Here is a 24,000-nt window from a genome sequence, read left to right as displayed (position 1 = left end):
TGTGACCTCGCTTTCCCGGTGTGTGGAGTGTGTTGTGGTCTCAGTCCTACCCGAAGATCGGTCAATGAGGTCTGAGCTCGCTCCGTAATGAGGAAGGCTGGCTGGGTGACCAGCAGACGACCGTGGTGAATTACACACACACACACACACACACACACACACACACACACACACACACACACGCAAGAAAGGTCTTGACTATCTCTTAAGAGTGAGGGATATGAAAGAAATGGGTGAACAAATGGCAGAAAATGATGACGAAGGGAATACCTGGTAAAAGAGGAAAGGGAGGATAAATTACATATGAAACGGAAGGAAGGAGAAGAAAAGGACGGAAGAGAGCGGAAAGAAAATAATAGTGGAGGATAGGAGGAATATTAGGCTGTTGGTAAAGAGGAGGAAGAGGCAGAGAGGAGGGAAAATTATGGATGATGGAGAGAGAGAGAGAGAGAGAGAGAGAGAGAGAGAGAGAGAGAGAGAGAGAGAGAGAAGGAAGGAGACAATGCTGGATATGAAGAAAGGAAAGACGGGGGAAGGTAGAGGAGAGAGGTGGAGGTGAAGGGGGGGAGGGGGGAGGTGCAACAGGTGGTAGATGAGGCCCCACAACACCGCAACACCTGTCCCCTCCCCGGCCCAGCTAAAAATGTGTGTGTGTGTGTGTGTGTGTGTGTGTGTGTGTGTGTGTGTGTGTTACTCGCGTCATCATTTGATAAACATTCAGAGAGAGAGAGAGAGAGAGAGAGAGAGAGAGAGGGAGAGGGAGAGGGAGGAGTGACTCAGCTCTCGAGTTTTTTTTATGGGGGGAGTTTCACGAATTGTCTCATTTTTCTTTATTATTTATAGTTTTATTCATTTTCTCACTTCATTCTTCTTCACAGTCGACGAATGAGAAGAAAGGAAATTGTTCTCCATTTTCTTTTGTTTTTCTTTCATTTTTGTCGGGGAAGGGGGGTTGAATTGTTTTGTTGAGGTGTTTGTGGTGTTTTAGTGCGAGAAATTATAGTAGTAGTAGTGTTTGTTCCTGATGTTGGTTATGGTGATGATTGTGGTGATTTAGTACGAGAAATTGCAGTAGTAGTAGTAGTAGTAGTAGTAGTAGTAGTAATAAAAGTAGTAGTAGTAGTAGTAATAAAAGTAGTAGTAGTAGTAGTAGTAGTAGTAGTAGTAGTAGTAGTAGTAGTAGTAGTAGTGCAAATACTAAATATTTCTTCTTTGTCATTCAAATACCCACGTTTTTATTATATTTATGAAACAATGAACTTTTTTCATATGTGAGCGTGATTTCACAAGGTTACAAAGGCTAATTGCACGAGAGAGAGAGAGAGAGAGAGAGAGAGAGAGAGAGAGAGAGATTATCAGTAGCTTATCATGTGCACTATCACGATATCTTACAATCCTCCTCCTCCTCCTCCTCCTCCTCTCTTTCTCCATTCACACCGGATAGCGTGGCGGAGGTGGGAGAACTCCGCCTGCCTCTTCCTCCTCTTCCTCTTCCTCCTCCGACGTCTCCTCTCTTCCCTCCAAGATGGTCTGGCTGCCAGTAAGATTATTATTATTATTATTATTATTATTATTATTATTATTATTATTATTATTATTGGTTGATGAAGTAGTATTCGTAGTAGTATTAGAAACATTAATAGTAGCAGGAGCAGTAGTAGTAGTAGTAGTAGTAGTAGTAGTAGTAGTAGTAGTAGTAGTTGTTGTTGTTGTTGTTGTTGTTGTTGTAAGAGAGCAGTAGTATAGTAGTAGTAGTTGTTGTTGTTGTTCAAGTAGTAATAGTATATAATGTAGTAATAGATGCAGCAGTAGTAATACTAGTAGTAGTAGTAGTAGTAGTAGTAGTAGTAGTAGTAGTAGTAGTAGTAGTAGTTGTAGTAGTAGTAGTAGTAATAGTAGTAGTAGTAGAGCCGGTAATTGTAATACTAGTAGTAGTGGCTGCAGCAGCAGGTGAACATTGTTGTTGTTGTTGTTGTTGTTTTTGCATTTATGATTTAATATACTTAAATTTTTTTTTCCTGGTGCCTGCATGTCCAGGATTCTAAGTACGTATTATTACTTTTCTTTTGAGTGAATTCTTCATGGTGGTGACTTGAGGTGAAAATGTTTGCAGTGTTACCAGGAGGAGAGAGTTGAAGAGTGACTGTTACTTGTGCTGGAAATTGGACTTGACTGTGATGATGGTGGTGGTGATGGTGGTGGTGGTGATAAGAAAAAATATATACTTGATGGTTGGGTTATTTATTTGTTTATTTACTTATATATTTATTTGTTTGTTTATTTGTTTGGCTATGTTTGTAGCTATATGTATGTAATATGTATGTACATATATCAATTCATTACTATAACTCTCTCTCTCTCTCTCTCTCTCTCTCTCTCTCTCTCTCTCTCTGTAATAACATACCTACCAAAGAATGTGTGTGCATGGCCTTGTCTGGGAGGCCAGTGAAGTACACACACACACACACACACACACACACACACACACACACAGCATTCCAGCACATCCTTCTGACGTATGATAGATACCTAAACATACACAATCCTACATGTATCTTAATTTTTTTTTTCCTACACTCAGCATCCTTGAACTCCAAGCTAAAGGTATCTAAGAATATCAACTCCTACTCGTATCTTGACCAATCTTTCATCTGTAGGACATGAGAGGCACACAAACTTGTTATTTTCCTGCTAAACATCTCTGACACACATCCTTCACCTCTAAACTAAGGATATTGATTCCTACTTATATCCTAACCCAGTCTAATACACATCCTTCACCTCTAAGCTAAGGATACCAAAGGATACCCTCTCCAACAAGCATCAAAGGACATCGTAATCAATCCTTCACCCACAGGACATAAAGAGGACTAAATTAGGTTAGGTTAGGTTGGGTTATTTTCCTTTATTTCTTACAATGGATACCAAAGGATATTCAACACCCACACCTACACATTATGACATAGAGGCTTGGTATTGTTACTTAAGATTAGGTTAGGTTAAATTTGGTAACATTATCTTAGGTAGTCTTCCTTAACATCTCACAACTTAATATCCTTCACTAAGCCAAGGATACCAAAGGATACCCACCTCCCTCACATTATAACATAAGAAGCTAGGTTAAAGTTAGGTTAGGTTGTTTTCCTTAATACCTCACAACTTAGGTAATATCCTTCACTAAGCTAAGGATACCAAGGGATACCCACCACCCACACATCCTAACATAGAGGCTAGGTCAGATTAGGTAAAGGAAAGGTTAGGTTAGGTTTCATTAGGTTAGGTTAGGTTAGATTACATAAAGTTAAATTGGTTCTTTCAACTTAACATCTTCAGTACCATGACACGTTTTCACATTCATTCTGCTTACTCTTTAGTGATTTTATATAGTTTCAAACATTTGTGTGGGGATTAAAATAGTGAAGACTGTGGCCATTTAGCTTCTGACCTCCATAGACCCTTCCTAATGTCAATAAAATCATCTAATCATACCCTAAACTCAAGGTAGAAATGTGTTCCAGTACTGAAGGGGTTATTATCCTTGAATAAGCTCATGGTACCAAAGAACACTGACCGTCACACACCCTAACCAATGCTTCACCAATCTCCCACAGGACATGGAGGGCACGCAGAAGGTGTGGGTGCCAGACCAGATCCATGGCTTCGTCCTGGCCAGCATTGTGGACCTGACCAGCGAAGGGGTCCAGGTCCAGCCCGTGGCCAGGGGGAGCAAGCCCATCACTGCAGATTATGATCGGATATACCCTGCAGAGGAGGATGAGACCAAGGATGTGGATGATAACTGTGAGTGTGGAGGTGTGGGTGGATGAGAAAGGTCAAGGTGGATGAAAGAGTTATAGGTTGATGAATGAATGGGTTTGTTTGGATGAGGGAGATATTATTAGTAAGTACAGTCAACTCTCAATTAACACAAGGGTTACGTTGTTGGAGATGTCACGTTATTCAAAATCACATTATTCAAACATAATTTTCCCGTAGAATTCAATGGTAATAAGGGGAGGTTATGTTCCTGGCCACTGGGAAAGTCTGCCTATTTTTAGGGATTTTGTTACTCAAGCCTTAAAAATACTGTTAATGCATTACTATGTCACAGAAACAATAAAAAAGAAAGAGATATGGATTTTATTTATTGTTTTATTTATTTCTTTTTTTTCTGGTTCTGTTGGTGAAAATTTTTGAATGTGGAGAGGTATGGATGAATAGTTGATAAGAATTGAATAAGTGGATGAAAATGTGTGTGTGTGTGTGTGTGTGTGTGTGTGTGTGTGTGTGTGTGTGTGTGTGTGTGTGTGTGTGTCCATTATTATTATTAATTTTTTTTTGTACTTTCCTTTCCAATCTCTTATTTTCATCATGTTCTTGTAGTATTTTTTTGTCTTTAAACACTCTCTCTCTCTCTCTCTCTCTCTCTCTCTCTCTCTCTCTCTCTCTCTCTCTCTCTCTCTCTCTCTCTCTCTCTCTCTCTCTCTCTCTCTCTCTCTCTCTCTCTCTCTCTCTCTCTCTCTCTCTCTCTCTCTCTCTCTCTCTCTCTCTCTCTCTCTCTCTCTCTCTCTCTAGCCTCCCTGTCCTATCTTATCTTGGTATTGTTTAGTGGGTCATTGTCTTGAAACGGACAGAGTGTGAGAGAGAGAGAGAGAGAGAGAGAGAGAGAGAGAGAGAGAGAGAGAGAGAGAATAGTTGAATATGTTGATGTTTTAATTGAAAGCTTCTTATAATTGTTTAGATTTATTGTTTTCTTGAATATATTGCTGGATAGAAAAGATTAAGAGGTGGAGGAGGAGGAGAAACTGAAGGAATTGTTGGAAGAAGAGGTGTAAGAAGAGGAGATGGGGAAGAGGAGGAGGAGGAGGAGGAGGAGGAGGAGGAGGAGGAGGAGGAGGAGGAGGAGGAGGAGGAGGAGGAGGAGGAGGAGGAAGAAGAAGAGAAGATGCAATGGAAGGAAGGAGAGGAGAAATTAATTAATGTGTATATATGTAATTTTTTTTAAGTAAAAAGAATCCCCTTTGTAGCGAGTATTGAATTGTCCACACACACACACACACACACACACACACACACACACACACACACACACACACACACACACACACACACACACACACAATTTGCATCCATGTTTTTTTCTTTTAACTTTGTACAAAACTAAACTTTTTATAATCCTTGTCATGTTTGTATAGAATTAACTAAGCTTGTTTCCTCCTCCTCCTCCTCCTCCTCCTCCTCCTCCTCCTCCTCCTCCTCCTCCTCCTCCTCCTCCTCCTCCTCCTCCTCCTCCTCCTCCTCCTCCTCCTCCTCCTCCTCCTCCTCCTCCTCCTCCTCCTCCTCCTCCTCCTTTTTTCTTTTTTTTCCTTATTGGTGTTATTAATTTTTAATTTCCATCTTTCCTTAATTTTTTCTCCTTTTTCTTTTCATTCTTTCTATTTCTTCTTTTTATTCTTTCACTTTTCCTTTTCCTTTACTTTTTTATTCTATCTTGTCTTTTGTTCATTCCCTTTATTTTTCCTTTCTTTTCACTTCCTCTTTTTCTTTCATTCTAATCCTCTCCTTATTTGTTCTCAATACTCTCTCTCTCTCTCTCTCTCTCTCTCTCTCTCTCTCTCTCTCTCTCTCTCTCTCTCTCTCTCTCTCTCTCTCTCTCTCTCTCTCTCTCTCTCTCTCTCTCAGGTGCGCTCATGTACCTTAATGAGGCCACTCTTCTAAACAACGTGAGGCTTCGCTACAGTAATGACAAGATATATGTAAGTAGAGGTGATGTCTGTGTGTCTGTATGTATGTTAGGCTGTGATTGAAGTAGTAGTAGTAATGATGTGTTCTTGTCTCTATGCTGTTCTATTTGGCTTTGATTGGTTGTGGTAATATTAGTGGTAGTGATGATAATGATAGTAATGTTGCTATTTATCTTTGGGTTTTTTTCTCTCTCTCTTTTTTATCTGAGTTTGTATTTAATTTTCTATTCTATTTGTTTGTCTGTTGGAGAATCTTCATCTCTTTTTTTTTTTTCACTGATTTCTGTTTGTTTCTGTTCACGTTTAATTATTTTTTGTACAATTTTCCTTTTTGTTTTTGTTTCTTAATCTTCATCTCAACATTACTTTTTATCATTTTCTACCTATATGTATCTTTTTACAACTAATAATGTGTTTCTTCTCTCTCGTGATATGCATTTCTCTGTCTCTGTAATATAGAACAAAATCTTTACCATATAAGCCGTTTTGCTAGTTTTGATTGTCCTTCCATTCTGTCAGTTAATAGTCACTCTGTCTATCTGTCTTTTTTTCCTAACAATCAGTAATCAGTTTTGTCTCTGTCTCTTTCTGTCTCTCCTTGTCTGCTTGTCAGATTGACGTTTTTGTTTTTCCCGTTGTATTTTTTTCTCTTCTTTTTTCTTCTTGTTTTTGTGTCTGTCTATGTTGTTTGGTTTCTGTGATGTAACTTTTATGCTAGATCTTTACTTTCCATTTACTTATTGTGTTTTTATTTTGTTCTTGTTGTCTTTCTGTTTTTCTTTATTAGCTTTCTCATTATGTTCTTTCCTTCCTTGTAAATATTTGTTAGAATGTTTTGTTGAGATGTTTTTGGTATTTTCTTATTGTGCTATTGCTCATACATAATTTTCTTTGTTATATATTGTTATTAATTACATCATCTATAAGAGACATGCCTGACCTAATGCAGTCTAACCTAACCTAATTGATCCAACATAACCCAACCCAACCCAACCTAAACTCAATCTGGCTAATCCAGCATAACCCAACCCAACCCAACCTAACCTAACCTAATCCAACTTACCCCAACAGACATATGTGGCCAACATCTTGATAGCAGTGAACCCGTACATTGACATCCGCAACCTGTACTCCCTGGACACCATCAAGAAGTACCAGGGGAAGTCACTCGGACAGATGCCCCCTCATGTCTTCGCGATAGGTGAGGTCTGGCAAGGTCACAGTTTAGTTGTGTTCAGCTGTTAATCATTTAGATGTTATTGATATTTAAGTAGGGCAGAAACAAGCTTGTGACTTCATTTCTCTTGTGTTTTGTCGATAAACTGCTAGTAATAATATCATTAAGAACTGAACTAGGAAGGAAAAGTTATGATACCTTAATTTAAATCAGACAATTTTAGCTCTTTCACTGTGACATTAATCCCTTCAGTACCATGTTGCTTTTCCATATTCATTCTGCTTACTATTTGGTGATCTTATACAGCTTCAGAAACTCTTATGGGGATTAGAATAGTGAAGACTGGCCATTACTCAAGTTTGACCTCCAAAGATCCTACCTAATGTCACTAAAATGGTCTAATCGTACATAAATCTCCAGATGAAAATGTGTCCCAGTATTGAAGGGATTAAGCAGCACCAGAATCAATGTGTGAAGTCTTTTTAAACATCTACAAGAAACTTAACCATGAAAAAGAACACATTTTGCAATTTCTTCCCTGTTGAAGGACTGGAGGTGGTTGAAGAGCAAGTGAAGATGTTGCATAGTGATTAATAGTTAGCTGTATACCAAGTGTAAGGTTAAACTAGGTAGGAATTGCAAAATCTATTCTTTTTCATCTCTAATATTCTTGTTAGATGCTGACAAAGATTTCTTCATTTCTCGTAGTTAACTTTTTTATTACAGTGAAATGATAAACACACCACCCTAGAAAAATAACATTATGGCACCTCAAATCAGCCTTAACACAATACTCTCTCTCTCTCTCTCTCTCTCTCTCTCTCTCTCTCTCTCTCTCTCTCTCTCTCTCTCTCTCTCTCTCTCTCTCTCTCTCTCTCTCTCTCTCTCTCTCTCTCTCTCTCTGCAGCGGACAAGGCATTTCGGGACATGAAAGTTCTAAAGCAGTCCCAGAGCATCATTGTGTCTGGAGAGTCAGGCGCCGGTAAGACTGAGTCCACCAAGTACATTCTGCGCTACCTTTGTGAGTCCTGGGGCAACAAACTTGGCCATCTGGAGGCGAAGATACTAGACGGTAAGTGTGTTTGTGTTTATCTGGTTGCTGTGTATGTGTGTGTGTGTGTGTGTGTGTGTGTGTGTGTGTGTGTGTGTGTGTGTGTGTGTGTGTGTGTGTGTGTGTATTTACCTAGTTGTATTTACCTAGTTGTAGTTTTACAGGGCCTGGGCTTTATGCTCGTGTGGTCCCGTCTCCATATCTACACTTATCCAATTTTTCTTTAAAACTATGTACACTGCTGATACCACTTCCTCACTCAAACTGTTCCAAGTCTCAACACATCTTTGCGGGAAACTAAATTTTTTAACATCTCTCAGACATCGTCCCTTCCTTAGTTTCTTACTATGCGATCTTGTGCTTCTAAAGTCATATTCTTCTCTCAGGATCAGTTTCTCATTATCCACTTCATCCATTCCGTTAATCAATTTATAAACTTGTATCAGATCCCCTCTCTCTCTTCTCTGCTCCAAGGTTGGTAGATCCATTGCCTTTAGTCTCTCCTCATATGCCATCCCTTTAAATTCTGGAACCATTCTTGTAGCCATTTTTTGTAGTCTCTCTAATTTTCTTATGTGTTTCTTTTTATGGGGAGTCCACACAACTCCTGCATATTCCAATCTAGGTCTTATTTTAGTACTTATCAATTTCTTCATCATTTCCTTGTCCATATAGTGAAATGCTACTCCAATATTCCTTAGCAAATTATACGTCTCTCTGAAAATTCTATCAATATGGCTAACCAGTTGATTATTTTCTTCCATTGTCACTCCCAAGTCCTTTTCCTTTTTTACTTTTTCTAGTTCTACTGTGTGTGTGTGTGTGTGTGTGTGTGTGTGTGTGTGTGTGTGTGTGTGTGTGTGTATTTACGTAGTTGTATTTACCTAGTTGTAGTTTTACAGGGCCTGGGCTTTATGCTCGTGTGGCCCCGTCTCCATATCTACACTTATCCAATCTTACTTTAAAAGTGTGCACACTTGTTGCAGACACTACTTCTTCATCTAAACTGTTCCACATCTCAATACATCTCTGTGGGAAACTATATTTTTTAATATCTCTCAGACATCTTCCCTTTCTCAGCTTTTTACTATGCGATCTTGTGCTTTGGATGTCATATTCTTCTCTCAGGATCAGTTTCTCATTATCCACTTGGTCCATTCCGTTGATCAATTTATAGACTTGTATCAGGTCTCCTCTCTCCCTTCTTTGTTCCAAGGTTGGTAGATCCATAGCCTTTAGTCTCTCCTCATATGTCATCCCTTCAAGTTCTGGGACCATTCTTGTAGCCATTTTTTGTAGCCTCTCCAATTTCCTTATGTGTTTCTTTTTATGAGGGGTCCACACTACTCCTGCATATTCCAATCTGGGTCTTATTATAGTATTTATCAATTTCTTCATCATTTCTTTGTCCATGTAGTGAAATGCTACTCCAATATTCCTCAGCAAATTATATGTTTCTCTAAAAATTCTATCAATATGGCTTACTGGTTGATTGTTTTCTTCCATCGTCACTCCTAAGTCCTTTTCCTTTTGACTTTCTCCAGTTCTACTCCATCTCCCATCTTATAGATTCCCACAGGTCGTCTTTCACTCTTTCCCATTTCCATGACATGGCTTTTGTTCACATTGAATTCCATTTCCACTTCTTACTCCATTCCCAGATCTTATTTAGGTCTTCTTGCAGTATTTCACAATCCTCTTTTTGCTTTATAACTCTGCACAGTTTCGTATCATCCAAAACAAATTTATGTAGCTGTTCACTCCTTCTGGCATGTCGTTAATATAAATGAGGAAAAGTATTGGTGCCAATACTGACCCCTGTGGCACTCCGCTTTCTACTGCTCTCCACTTGGACTTCATATCTTTAACTACCGTCCTTATTTCTCTCCCCCTCAAATAATTTTCTATCCATCTCAATGTGCTTCCTTTTAAGCCACCCTTCTCCTCTAACTTCCACAGTAATCTTGCATGTGGCACTTTGTCAAACGCCTTTTTAAATCCAAATAGATGCAGTCAACCCATCCTCTCTCTCTTGTACTCTATCAACTATTCTAGAATAGAAACTCAATAAATTAGTTACACAAGACCGTCCTTTTCTAAAACCAAATTGGCTATTTGATATTAATTTGTTGTCTTCAAGGAACTCGATCCATTGTTTCTTTATTATTCTTTCACACATCTTGCATATTACACTAGTTAGTGATACCGGTCTGTAATTTAAAGGTTCTTCTTTCCTTCCGCTCTTATATATGGGAACCACCTCAGCTCTTTTCCATTCTACTGGCACTGTTCCATTTTCTATTGAGCATTTTATGATGTATATAGGACTTGCTAGTTCTTCCTACATTCTTTCAGTATTCTGCCTGAGACTTCATCCGGTCCCATTGCCTTCTCTTCATCCAGTTCCTTCATTAACTCTTTTATTTCAAGCTTGGTTACTTTAATCTCTTTCATATAGATTGTCTCTCTATTACCCTGTGGCCTCTCAAATTTGGATTCTTTAGTAAAGACCTCCTGGAATTTTTATTTAATAGTTCTGCCATACTTTTGGGTCTTCCACCATCCCGTTCTCTCCTTTTAACCTTTCTATTGTTTCTTTTGCCTAATTTTTCCATTTATGAATCTATAGAACAATTTTGGTTGCTCCTTACATTTTTCGACAATATCTTTTCAAGTTCTTTTCCTCTTCCTTCCTCACCTTAACATATTCATTTCTCGCTGCCTTGAAGTTTTCCTTGTTTGTTGGATTCTATTTCTCCTCCACCTTTTCCATGCTCCATCTCTTTTCTCCTTTGCCCTAGCACACCTTGCATTAAACCAATCTTTCTTTCCTTCTTCTTTTGGTCTATATTTTGGGACATATTCCTGACTCCTGTTTTGTATATTTCCAAAAATAAGTTATATTTGTCTTGCATTGTCTCTGAGTTTTCCATCTCCTCCCAGTCTACGTTTTAAAATAGTTCTTGAGATTCTCAATATCAGCCTTTCTGTAATTTAATCGGTCTCCTTTGTATGAATCGTCTCTATCTTCCTTTCCTTCTTCTATATCTATTTCTAATATTGCATGGTCACTCTTTCCCAATGGGCACTTATATCTTATATCATCATTCATTTGTATACCCTTGTAAAAACTAGGTCCAATCTCGCTCGTCGTTTCCTCTGAATCTTGTGCATTCCTTTACTCTCTGGTCCATCATATTGTCTATCATTAGGTTCAAGAATCTTTCTCCCAGGCTTCTTCCCCCATACCACTTTCATAATTTTCCCAGTCCACTTCTTTACAGTTGAAATCTCCTACTAATATCACTTTTCTCCTTTCTTTAACGATTCTCATTAGACTCCTTATTGTGTCATCTATCATGTCTTTATATTCTTGATTGGTCCATGAATTTGTTTTTGGTGGCACATATGTTACAATGATTGTTATCTCTTTTTTATTAATATGCATCTTAATATACAATACTTCTGCTTTTCCTTCCCACATTCCACTTGGTTGATCACTATCTCCTTCCTTAACATTATCATGACTCCTCCTCCTCCTTTACCCACTCTGTCTCTTCTCCATACATTATACCTATTATCCAAATCTATTATGATTGCCTCATTTAGTTTTGTTTCAGCCAGGCATACAATATCTGGATTTTCTTTCCTTATGTAATCTCTTAATTCTAATTTACTTGATAAAACCCGTCTATGTTCGTATACATCATTTTTAGTCTTTTGCCTTTATCATTTTAGTTAAACTTGTTCCACTTTTTCTCTTCCTTCTCGTTTATATACCATTTCCTTATCCTGTCTCCTAGAATTCTCCAAAAAATGCCTTCTTCTCCTCTTCTGACCTTTCATTATTCTTTTCCTTACTGCTGCTGCCAGTTCATTGTATCTCTTCCTTTCTTCCTCATTTCTATTTTTCTTTATATAGATATCCTTGCAGCCTTCTGTTTCTCTAAGTTTTGTTGTTCTATATAATATTTCTTCTGTTGCTGCTTGTGATTTTAGTAGTATTTTAATTGGTCTCGTTTTTCCTTCTTGATATGGTCCCATTCTGTTTATTTCTTCTACTTCCTCTTCCAAGTTCTGCCTATCTTCGTCATTAAGATTCTTCAGTAGGTCTTTGACTGATTTCATTTCTTCTTTTTCTCTTTTTGGTCTATATTTTATATGTTTTTCTTTTATTCCAAATACGACTACACTCTTCTTTTTTTCTGCAATTTCTCTAACTAGATTTTCTTTTGTCTTGAGGACTCCTATCATTTTGTTTGTCATATCATCTTTTTTTAAGTTCTTGAATCACCTCCTGAAAATCGGCCTTATCTTATCTTATCTTGTGTGTGTGTGTGTGTGTGTGTGTGTGTGTGTGTGTGTGTATCCCTATATCTATATATGGCTAATTTTTCTTTTAATTCTTGGTAGCTATTCCTAATAATTTTTCTTAAGTAGCTACCAAGTATGTTTTCTTATGACACGAGACCACACACTCAAACACACACACACACACACACACACACACACACACACACACACACACACACACACACACACACACACACCTGTAGCTAACCTAGTCATTCATACACCTTTCTTGCTTCTTCAAAAACCAAACTTCTTACTTTTCATTATATTTCTCCAGGCAAGGACACCACACATCCAAACACACACACACACCTATAGCCAACCCAGGCACTCACATACCTTTTCTCCTTCAAAACCAAACATCTTACTATCACACATCCAAACCTATAGCTAACCTGATCACTCACGCACCCTTCATCCTCCCTCCAAACAGCCAATCCAGTGTTGGAATCATTTGGCAATGCAAAAACCACTCGCAACAACAACAGCTCCAGGTTTGGCAAGTTTATCGAGATCCATTTCAACGAGAAATTTAGTGTGGTGGGTGGCTTCATCTCCCACTATCTGCTGGAGAAGTCCCGTATAGTGTTGCAGGGGCCCCAAGAGAGGAACTATCACATCTTCTACCAGCTGTGTGCTGGGGCACCAGAGGCACTGAGGAATAAGCTGAAACTTGGCACTCCTGACCAGTATAATGTGAGTAGGAACAAAGCTTTGTTTTGGTTAGTGTTTAGCTTCTCTTGTGAGTTGTGGTAGATATGAAGATAGGGAATTGAATAGCTTTGTTTTTATTTTGTGTCCTGCCTCTTTCTTTTGAATAAAGATAGAGTATTTAAATGACCTTTGATTCATGTTCAGCCTCCCTCTTGTGAATGAAGACAGATATGAAGGTAGGGAGTTAAAATTGCTTTGTTTTGGCTCATATTTAGCCTCTCTTGTGACTGAAGGTATATATGAAGGTAGTGAGATAAAATGATCTTGATTTGGTTCTTGTTCAGCCTTTCTTGTGAATGAAGGCAGATATTATGGTAGGGAGATAAAATTCCCCTTGTTTTGGTGTGTTCAACTTCTGTCTTGTGAATGAAGGTAGGGTTGATTAGATAAGCAACACATTTTTTCTCTTTCTCTTTCATTCACTTTTTCACTCTTACTTTGTAATTTTTAGTGCCATTAGATAAAGTTAACCATTTTTCTTCTTTCTTTTTTATACTCTCTTTCTGTCTCCCTCCATTACTCCCTCACACCGCCTGCATCTTCCTTCCCCAGTACCTGCGAAAGGGATGCACCCAGTACTTCTGCAGCAGGGACACAGAGAAAACCTTACCCGCCAGTAGGAAGAGCCCCGTGCACCAGAAAAAAGGACCACTCAAGGACCCGATTCTGGACGATGTGAGGGATTTTGCCAGTGTGGACAAGGCACTGGGTAACTTTGGTCTGAGTGAGAGTGAGCGCCTATTTGTGTACACCACTGTTGCTGCTGTGCTACACCTGGGGAACGTGGGCTTCGAGGAAAACCCTGAAGACACAAAAGGTGAGTGGTGGTGGTGGTGGTAGGGAAAGTGTGGTGTGGATGAGAAAGAAGAGGAAGAGAAAGGTGAATTGTGATGGTGTGGTCATGGGTGGTGGAAGGAAAGGTGGGGAGTGGTGGAGGATAAAGAAGAGGAGAAGGAAGAGGAAGAAAAGGGATGATGGTGGTAGTGGTGTGTGGAGGTGGATGGTGATGGTAGAGAAAGTTTGGTGTGATGGAGAAGGAAGAGGAAGAAGTGTGGATAGTGGTGGTGGTGGTGGTGGTGGTGGTAAAGGTAGGCAAGGTGTGGTGTGGTGAAGGATGAAAAGGAGAAGGAATAGGGAGAAAAGGTAGCTTGTGGTGGTGGTGATTGTGAAGAAAAAGTGTGACAGTGTAGTTAGGTATAGTGTGGTGGATAAAGAGAAGAAGAAGGGAGAAAAAGGAAAGGTAGATTGGTACATGGAAAGAAGAAAATAAGGAGATAGAGATAGAGGAGGTGAAAGAAAAAATGTTGATGGAAATTTTAAACAAACTAGAGAGTAAAAGACTTGCATGTAGTGATAATATGTGTGTGGAAGGGTGGAGGGGGAAGAGAACAGTCACCATATCACATGAAGGAGACAAACTTGCATATGGAGCTTCCCTTATTTCCTTATGATCACATCCCTAGTCACCCCTTCACCATATAAGCACCCAATCACCCATCTCCGGCAGGCGGTTGCATGGTATCGCCTGGGTGTGAGGGACACTTGAAGACTGCAGCGTCCCTCATGGGGGTGGACGCAGAGGAGCTGAACCAGGCACTGCTGTCCCGCGTCATGCAAACAAGCAAGGGAGGACTCAAGGGCACGGTTATCATGTATGTATTGCTGTGTATGTGTGTGTGTGTGTGTGTGTGTGTATTTTCTCTAGTTTTTGTTCACTAGAGATATTTAACATTTTTATTTTTATTTATTTTTTTTTTATGTAGGGAAGAGGGCCAGCCAAGGGCAAAAAAAAGAAAAGAAATTATTAAAAAAAAAAGGCCCACTTGAGTGCTGGCTCTCTTACTTAGAACAGCAAAGTGCCTATAGCAAAAATAAAACCAATGAAATTTACAACTTAATCCCACTAACTACATTTCCATCCTTTTTGACTTGATATCTTTACTCAATCTTTCTTTTCCCTCCCAAAACACCACAGGGTCCCTCTCAAGATTTACGAGGCCAGTGGTGCCCGTGATGCCCTCGCCAAGGCCATGTACAGCAAACTTTTTGACTACATTGTTCATCGCATCAACCAGAGCATTCCCTTCTCCTCCTCTGCTTACTACATTGGCATCCTGGATATTGCTGGCTTTGGTGAGTGACAGAATGGGGATGAAAGACAGGAGGAAGGTTAGCAATGAAAGAGAGATAGGGTGGGGATAGAAGGCAGGTGGAAGATTAAATGAGAGAGGGTGTGATAGTGAGGAAAAGAATGAGGAGGAATAAAGTCAGGGTGAGAGACAGGAAGAAGGTTAGGAATAAAAGAGTGTTATGTAGTGAGAAAAAGAATGAGAAGGAGCAAGAGGAAAGTAGGAAATGATGGAGGGATTTTTAAGAAAGAGAGTAAGGTATGAATGAAGAAGGATAAAAGAGGAATAGGAAAGGAATGAGGTATAAATAAAAAATGGTAGAAAAGATGTAGGGAAGAAAAGAGAGATGATATAGGGAAGATAGTAAGGTAGATAGAAAGTAAGGAATGAAAGATAGGCATTAGGAAAAGAAGAGATGTTTAGAAAAGAGAGGGAGGTAGGAATGAGAGAGTAGGGAAGAAGACAGCTGGATGGAGTTTGAAGGGAGTGTGGTAAGGGAGAGAGTAAATGAAAGGGTTGTTGTCTTAGATAAGTTGAGTGAATGATTGAGTGAATGAATGAAGTTTTTTGTGGCAGTGATAAACTCAATGAAAAAAGTGTTAGTGAAGAAGGAAGGAACATGATAGAATGATAACATAATGAACACTGTAACTACCTTCATAATTAACAGGGATATTGCAAGCCACATTAATACAGTCTTCACTCCTTTATTTCTCCTTCATCATTCCATTAGATAAGATTAAGGAGATCAAAAGCTTAAGTTGTCAGGGATTATGATTAGAAATGTGAGATAAAAGAGCCCATGTTACATCGGGGAATGGAAGAATGCATGAGAGTAAATACGTTAGATATATTTACCACTAGTGAATTACATGTGAAAGAACAAGATAGATACAAAAATAATGGTCTCTTTGTTGGTCTGTGATAAGGGAATCTCTTGTAATCTTGTCTTTTTTTTTTTTTTCCCATCTCATTCTGTCCTCTCATCTTTTCTTATTCCATTTTTTCCTCATTACTTTGCTTTATTTCTTCACACCATTTCTTTCATTCCTTCTTTCCTTCACATGTTTTTTGTTATTGCCTCTTATTCTTCTCTCCTCAATTTTTGTATCCATATTACTCCTCTCCTCTTCTCTCCATACTATATCTATCTCCATTCTCTTATGGTTTTTCTCTCATTATTACACCTCTGGGCTTCTCTTCTCTCCCTCTTCTCTCATCCCTTTCTCACTTCACCCCATATCTTCTCTCATTCTCTTATCTCCCTTTTATCCACACCCTTTATCCTCATCCCTTCTGTATATCCCATTTCTCCACTTCAAACCCTATCTCTTCCCCAATCACTCACCCCTTACTCTCTCCCCCCTTCACAGAGTATTTTACCTCATTCTCTTAGCTCCCTTTAGTCCACACCCTTTATCCTTATTCCTTCTGTATATCCCATTTCTCCACTTCACATCCTATCTCTTCCCCGATCACTCACCCCTTACTCTCTCCCCCCATTCACAGAGTATTTCCCAGTAAACAGCTTTGAACAGTTCTGCATCAACTACTGCAATGAGAAGCTACAGATGTTCTTCAATGAGAGAATCCTGAAAGACGAACAGGCACTTTACGAGAAGGAAGGGCTTGGCTTACGGAAGATTTCGTACGTCGATAACCAGGACTGTATTGGTGCGTGCATTTGTGGTGTTGTTTGTTTACATTTTTTTTTTCTTGTTGTTTCATTTGTTTGTTTTGTTTGTTTTTAGTCGCTAGTTTGCTTGTTTGTTTGGTGTAAGTATTGGAAAAGCTACTCAATTTTTTTTTCTATTATTTATATTAAAGAGCAAGATCAAATATATATGAAAATTAAAATTAAGTTATTGCATCTTTCCAAATAAGCGACCAAAAAACTTAGAACTATTCATCATCCCTATCATTACCTCTGCTCATCACTACCCCACTCATCACCCTTTATTACTCACCACCCAACTCATAACCCTTCACCACCAGATCTGATTGAGGCCAAGGGGTGTGGCATCATTAGCTTGCTGGATGAGGAGAGTAAGCTTCCCAAGTCTTCCCATACTCACTTCACCTCAGCTGTCCACTCCAACCACTCAGCCCACTTCAGACTTGCCCTGCCCAGGAAAAGCAAGCTAAGAGACCATCGGGAAATCAGGGATGACGAGGGGTTCCTGATCAGACACTTTGCAGGCGCTGTGTGTTACCAGACTGTGAGTATTGGTGTGTTTGTGTGGTACTTGGATAGGATGAGGAGTGAATGGGTGATGGGGTGTAGAGAAGAGGTGGTAAAATGTAAAGAGAAGGAATGAGAAGGCAAAGAGTTGTAGAAAGATTATTTGAAATACTAAATGTTATAGATTGACTGTTTATTAGCATTCACAAGAAAGAATGGTATAAAAGAGGATAATTTTTTTGCAGGACAGTGTTTATATGTGGCTTTAGAACAAGAAAGTATGATAGTGGGTAGTGGTTATAGGAAGTGTGCCAATTGTCAGTGAATGAGTGAATGAGTGTTGATGATTTTTTTTCATCTTTTTTTTATGTAAGAGGGGAGATCTTGTGTGGTAGTGGGTAGTGGTTATAGGAAGTGTGCCAATTGTCTTATCATTGCAGTAATTATTTTCTTCATCATTTCTTCATCTAAATATACGAACGCCACTCTTATGTGTGTGTGTGTGTGTGTGTGTGTGTGTGTGTGTGTGTGTGTGTGTGTGTATTTACCTCTTTTTTTAGTTCTTGTAGTTGTTACAGGTAGTTTTACCTGGGCTTTATGTTCGTGTGGCCCGTTCCATATCTACACTTATCCAATCTTACTTTAAAAGTGTGCACACTCGTTGCAGACACTACTTCTTCATCTAAACTGTTCCACGTCTCAATACATCTCTGCGGGAAACTATATTTTTTAATATCTCTCAGACATCTTCCTTTTCTCAGCTTTTTACTATGCGATCTTGTGCTTCGGATGTCATATTCTTCTCTCAGGATCAGTTTCTCATTATCCACTTGGTCCATTCCGTTGATCAATATATAAACTTGTATCAGGTCTCCTCTCTCCCTTCTTTGTTCCAGGGTTGATAGATCCATAGCCTTTATTCTCTCCTCATATGTCATCCCTTCAAATTCTGGAACCATTCTTGTAGCTATTCTTTGTAGCCTCTCCAATTTCCTTTTGTGTTTCTTTTTGTGAGGGGTCCACACTACTGCATATTCCAATCTGGGTCTTATTATAGTACTTATCAATTTCTTCATCATTTCTTTGTCCATGTAGTGAAATGCTACTACAATATTCCTTAGCAAATTATATGTTTCTCTAAAAATTCTATCAATATGGCTTACTGGTTGATCGTTTTCTTCCATCGTCATCATGTGTGTGTGTGTGTATGTTTGTGTGACACAGATGCATAGGTCAAATGAATCTGTGTTTGTGAGAGAATAGATGTGTGTTGATATGTGATAGATAAAAATAGAATAAATGTGTGTACATTTGTGTGTGTGTGTGTGTGTGTGTGTGTGTGTGTGTGTGTGTGTGTGTGTGTGTGTGCGCAAGATAAATAGGTCAATAGATGTGCATTTGCAAGATAATGGATGTGTGCCAATGTATGATGAATAGATAGGAAGGAAAAATAAATTATGTGTGTGTAAGATGACATGCATTTATTAGAAAACATATGTGTGTCAATGTATGATAATTAGACTTAAAGATAGCATAAATGTGTGTGCATCTCTCTGTGTGTCTTTCTCTCCCACTTCTGTAGTTCTAACTCTCTTGCAATTCCCACACAGGCACAGTTCCTGGAGAAGAACAATGATGCTCTCCATGCCTCACTGGAAGCTCTGGTTATGGAGGCACAGAACCCCTTCATCCAGGCCCTCTTTGCCGGCACTGGGGAGGATGGACCGCAGCACACCACCCGCGGAAAGCTCTCCTTCATTTCCATTGCCTCCAAGTTCAAGACGCAGCTGCAGGAACTCATGGATAAGCTGTCGAGTACGGTGAGTGTCTTGAGGTGGTTGTGTTTAGTTAGCAGTCACAGTGTTTAGGAATTCAGTGGTGTTTTTGTTGTCTTGTTGTCATCTCTGTTTGTTTTGAAAGTGTGTGTGTGTGTGTGTGTGTGTGTGTGTGTGTGTGTGTGTGTGTGTGTGTGTGTGTGTGTGTGTTTTAAAAGAGTGTTTGTGTTTTTTTTATTCATATATTTATTTGTTATTTTATTTTATTTATTTATTTATTTTTGTTTTGATTAATTATTAATTAATTTATTTATTTTGAGGTATGACGTCTTGTCTTTTTTATTTATTTATTTATTTATTATTATTTTTTTTTATTATGGAAAAGTTTACAAAGAAAATGTGTGACACATCCTGTAGCACCATTTATGGATTTGCCTCATAGTTTATTCTAGAAAGTTAATGTAAGAGAAGCTTTCAAAAGCCATCAGACCTACAGTACTTACATGTGGGTAGCCTCTATATAACTTAATATATTAAAAAATAATAATGATAAGTAAATAAATAAATATAAAAAAAATAAACTTCATTCACCTCCAACTTCAGCAAACTTCACTCATCTCTAAAACAAAAATTCATCAAAACTTTCTGACCCACAACCATCACTCACCACACTCCCTATTCTTCCACCATAGAACCACAGAACACAAACTATTCACTTCAAAAACTTTACCTAAACTTCACAGGGCACCAACTTCACCAATACTTTCTCTGCACAGGGCACAAACTTCATCCGGTGCATCAAGCCAAATGTGAAGATGGTGGACCATGAATTTGAAGGGGGTGCCATCCTGTCCCAGCTACAGTGTTCAGGCATGACCTCTGTGTTGGAGTTAATGCAGCAAGGTTACCCATCAAGAGCTCCCTTCCATGACCTCTTCAGCATGTACAAGCAATACCTTCCTCCAGAGCTGGCCAGACTGGATCCTAGACTGTTTTGTAAGGTATGTGTGTGTGTGTGTGTGTGTACATATGTGGTTTTTCTTCAGGGAATTCTTTACTTTCTTTTATGATGTGTTTGTTTTGTTGTATATTTAGTGTATGTAATAGGAATTATAGCTTTAGTGTGTGTGTGTGTGTGTGTGTGTGTGTGTGTTTACGTAATTCTTCTTATCCAACTTTTCCTTAAAATCATGAGTATTCCTTGAACAAACTACATCCCTTTCTGGTCTTCTATGCTTCTATGAGGGAAGCTATATATCTTTGTCTACCTGACCTAACCTAACTTAACCTAACTCACCCAATCCTTCCCTGACATGACCTAACTTACCCTATCTTACACTACCCTTCCTACCCACGCTTATCTTAACTTCTACCTGATGCTAACCTAACCTATTCTATTCAAACCTAACCTTAACCTAACCAAACCAAATCTAGTTTAAGTTCACTGTAACATACTTTCTTTACATAGTTTCCATCCTCATCCTTTCTCATCCTTTCCATTCCCATTCCAGTCCCTGTTCCGAGCGCTGGGCCTGGACGACAAGGATTTCAAGTTCGGCCTGACCAAGGTGTTCTTCCGTCCGGGCAAGTTCGCTGAGTTTGACCAGATGATGAAGAGCGACCCGGAGAACCTAAGGCGTCTGGTGTCCAAGTTGAAGAAGTGGCTGCTGCAGTCACGCTGGAAGAAGGCCCAGTGGTGTGCCCTTTCTGTCATCAAGTGTGAGTGTTTTGTGACTTTTTGTATGCCATACTATCAGAGAAACAAACATTTCCTTATTCAGAAACATTTTGCTCTCTTGCCATGACTATTTTCAAGGGCCACAGAAATGATTACCCACGTTCTCTAGAGTGTTTCTTTTATTAACATTGCTTCAAGATACTTATTCTTTAGTTTTTGAAGATTATTTTTGACTCTGGAAACTAGCACCTCAGTGTTTTTTTCTTATAATTTTGTTAGCTTAGGTTGATTTAAGAGAGAAATCATAATCAGTCATGAGCACCATAAAAATCCTTAAAACCCATGTTGCTCCGAGCCTATTGAAGAAGTGTTTCAGAATATATGCCCAGGCTTGTTATAGTTCTCACTCAGACAGGTTAAGCTTCAGTGTCCTCTCTCCTTCTCTAGCCACACTCAAGAATAAGACCTTCAGTTATGTTAAGCTTCAGTGTTCTACCTCTCCCTCTCTTGCCACAGTGAACAAGTTAGGTTAAGCTTTAGTAATCTATCTCTCCCTCTCCTGCCACAGTGAAGAACAAGATCCTGTACCGTCGGGAGCAGCTTATCATTATCCAGAAGAATGTGAGGATGTACAACGCGTGCAAAAAGTATCGGCCGCGCTACATGGGGGTGCTGAAGATCAAGGGACTGCAGGTGTGTGTGTGTGTGTGTGTGTGTGTGTGTGTGTGTGTGTGTGTGTAGTATAATAATTGTTCATATTCACATACATTTGGATTTATGTAAGTATTTGTCATATGGATTGCTTATGTATGTGTGTCTCTGTGTTTATCTTGTAACATTCAGTAAGTCCTCTATTTATCAATTGTGGGGAACCTCCTTGTCAAAATATCCAAGGATCTAATTTATTTTACTTATTCTGCTGCTCACATTAAGTCACAAACTTTTTTATCATCAAAACCTAGTACTTATACTAAAGATAATAATTGGATTTTTAAACTACAGTTACCATTACCTCCTTTCCATCCCACCATTACCTATCCTTCATCTCACCACCACCTGCCCACACCATCTACCATTCATTTCACGACCACCTTCTTCCACCACAGACACAGTTGCAGCAGCTCCTGGCCACCGTGCAGCAGCTGAAGAAGGAGAAGGATTCCTCCCTCGTCAACGTGAGGAAGCTGGAGGCCATGATGGATGCAGCAATTAGGAAGATAAGGGTGAGAATATAGCATGTCTCTCTTCTCTATTTATTTTTATTTGTATATGGTTAGTTTGTTATGAATTCCACTATAGTCTTTCTACTCTAAAGTGGCTCCTGGATCTTGGTTTGAATGGTGCCTCAGGGAATGCATGGTTGTCAGATCTTGAGGAAAACTGTGAGCTGTCCTTGTAATAAGTGTGTTGATCAACAGAAAACAAGTATTATTCACATCAAATCAGTTATGTTACCAGTAAACCACAATATGTTTTAAATTCAGGAGCCATTTTAGAGTAGACAGACTATGGTGTATGATGGTGATAGGAGACTTTGTTAATTTTTGTTGTGTCCTATCATTCTTCTCTCTCTCTCTCTCTCTCTCTCTCTCTCTCTCTCTCTCTCTCTCTCTCTCTCTCTCTCTCTCTCTCTCTCTCTCTCTCTCTCTCTCTCTCTCTCTCTCTCTCTCTCTCTTTTCAACCATCTATACCCAAAAAATTTAATGAATATCCTACCCATTATTTCTCACTTCCTCCAACCAGACAACAATATGACAAGAAAGAATATTACTACTTTCATCACTATTCTTGTACAACTTACTGTTTGCTTCACCATTTGTCCACACTTATCACTGTTTCTCACCTCCTTCATCTTCCCAACCAGACAACCTCCATGACAAGAGAGAAGATCGACCAGGAGCACAGCACACTAGTCTCCGCCATGAACAATGAACTGGCGGCCGTGCAAAAGAAACTGACACAGCAGAAGAACGCAGAGGAGCAGGAGCGGCTGAGGAAGATCCAGGAGGAGATGGAGAGGAAGAGGAGGGAGGAGGAGGAGGAAGAGAGAAGGAGGAAGGAAGAAGAGGAGATCAGGAAAAAGTATGGATGTCTACTTGTTATTTTGTTTGTATCTGTGTGTGTGAGAAAATGAAGAGAAAGTAAAGGAAAGAAAAGGAAGAAAGAAGAAAAAGTTACGAAACTACAGATGGGTGGATATTATTTTCCGTGTATATGTGTAATTCACCTCGGTCGTCTGCTGGTCACCCAGCCAGTCTTCCCCATTACGGAGCGAGCTCAGAGCTCATAGACTGATCTTCGGGTAGGACTGAGACCACAACAGACTCCACACACCAGGAAAGCAAGGTCACAACCCCTCGAGTTACATCCCGTACCTATTTACTGCTAGGTGAACACACCCCACACATTAAGAGGCTTGCCCATTTGCCTCGCCGCTTTCTGGGACTCGAACCCGGCCCTCTCGGTTGTGAGTCGAGCGTGCTAAACACTACACTACGGTGTGAGTGTGTGTGTGTGTGTGTGTGTGTGTGTGTGTGTGTGTGTGTGTGTGTGTGTGTGTGTGTGTGTGTGCAATTTTACCACAGTCATCTGCTGGTCACCCAGCCAGCCTTCCCTATTATGGAACAAGCTCAGAGCTCATAGACCGATCTTTGGGGTAGGATTGAGACCATAACACACTCCACACACTGGGAAAGCGAGGCCACAACCCCTCGAGTTACATCCTGTACCTATTTACTGTTAGGTGAACAGGGGCTGCACATTAGGAGGCTTGCCCATTTGCCTCGCTGCTTTCCGGGACTCGAACCCAGACCCTCTCGGTTGTGAGCCGAGTGTGCTAATCACTACACTACGCGGTGTGTGTGTGTGTGTGTGTGTGTTGATTACTAAGATGTACTGTAACACTAACAAAGATTTATAATACTCATAAACACTTTAAACACTCTAACACTGTAACACTGCTCCCACACCTACAGGAAGGCAGAGTTGGAGGCACGGCGCAAGCAGGAGGAGCAGGAGCGTCTCAGGCAGGAGGAAGAAGACCTCAAGGCAGCTGAGGTTCTCCAGGTCAGGCCGTGTATTCTTGTAACATTTTTATCTTACCCATAATACTTTACCTGTCTATGTATCATTTATTCCTGTCTGTCTGTCTCCCTTAATGTTCCCTGGCCCCCACAGATGCAGCTGGCCAAGGAAGA

The 24,000-nt window shown here is 39.6% G+C and overlaps 1 protein-coding gene across 8 annotated transcripts in view; it reads left to right on the top strand.

Annotated features, from left to right (window-relative positions):
• Positions 1–24,000, top strand: part of LOC123501897 (unconventional myosin-VI-like) — a 59,061-nt gene that overhangs the window by 20,801 nt on the left and 14,260 nt on the right. For 5 of the 8 annotated variants that reach the window (XM_045250953.1, XM_045250952.1, XM_045250951.1 and 2 more), the window contains 19 exons: positions 1,445–1,540; positions 3,612–3,801; positions 5,683–5,756; positions 6,816–6,945; positions 7,829–7,993; positions 12,759–13,021; positions 13,592–13,856; positions 14,547–14,691; positions 15,015–15,172; positions 16,678–16,842; positions 17,164–17,387; positions 18,961–19,170; positions 19,902–20,126; positions 20,637–20,844; positions 21,372–21,496; positions 21,910–22,026; positions 22,668–22,885; positions 23,779–23,869; positions 23,981–24,000. The exon at positions 23,981–24,000 is cut by the window's right edge and continues 120 nt beyond it. In XM_045250953.1, the coding sequence (XP_045106888.1) occupies positions 1,445–1,540; positions 3,612–3,801; positions 5,683–5,756; positions 6,816–6,945; positions 7,829–7,993; positions 12,759–13,021; positions 13,592–13,856; positions 14,547–14,691; positions 15,015–15,172; positions 16,678–16,842; positions 17,164–17,387; positions 18,961–19,170; positions 19,902–20,126; positions 20,637–20,844; positions 21,372–21,496; positions 21,910–22,026; positions 22,668–22,885; positions 23,779–23,869; positions 23,981–24,000 (3,089 nt within the window). The remainder of the gene's footprint in view (positions 1–1,444; positions 1,541–3,611; positions 3,802–5,682; positions 5,757–6,815; positions 6,946–7,828; positions 7,994–12,758; positions 13,022–13,591; positions 13,857–14,546; positions 14,692–15,014; positions 15,173–16,677; positions 16,843–17,163; positions 17,388–18,960; positions 19,171–19,901; positions 20,127–20,636; positions 20,845–21,371; positions 21,497–21,909; positions 22,027–22,667; positions 22,886–23,778; positions 23,870–23,980) is intronic. The other 3 variants (XM_045250954.1, XM_045250955.1, XM_045250957.1) reach the window with 1 other exon arrangement.

The sequence above is a fragment of the Portunus trituberculatus genome, chromosome 10 (genome assembly GCF_017591435.1).
Source record: "Portunus trituberculatus isolate SZX2019 chromosome 10, ASM1759143v1, whole genome shotgun sequence".
NCBI lineage: Eukaryota > Metazoa > Arthropoda > Malacostraca > Decapoda > Portunidae > Portunus > Portunus trituberculatus.
Note: the sequence above shows the minus strand (reverse complement) of the source record. Positions and strands in the feature narration are given on the sequence as shown.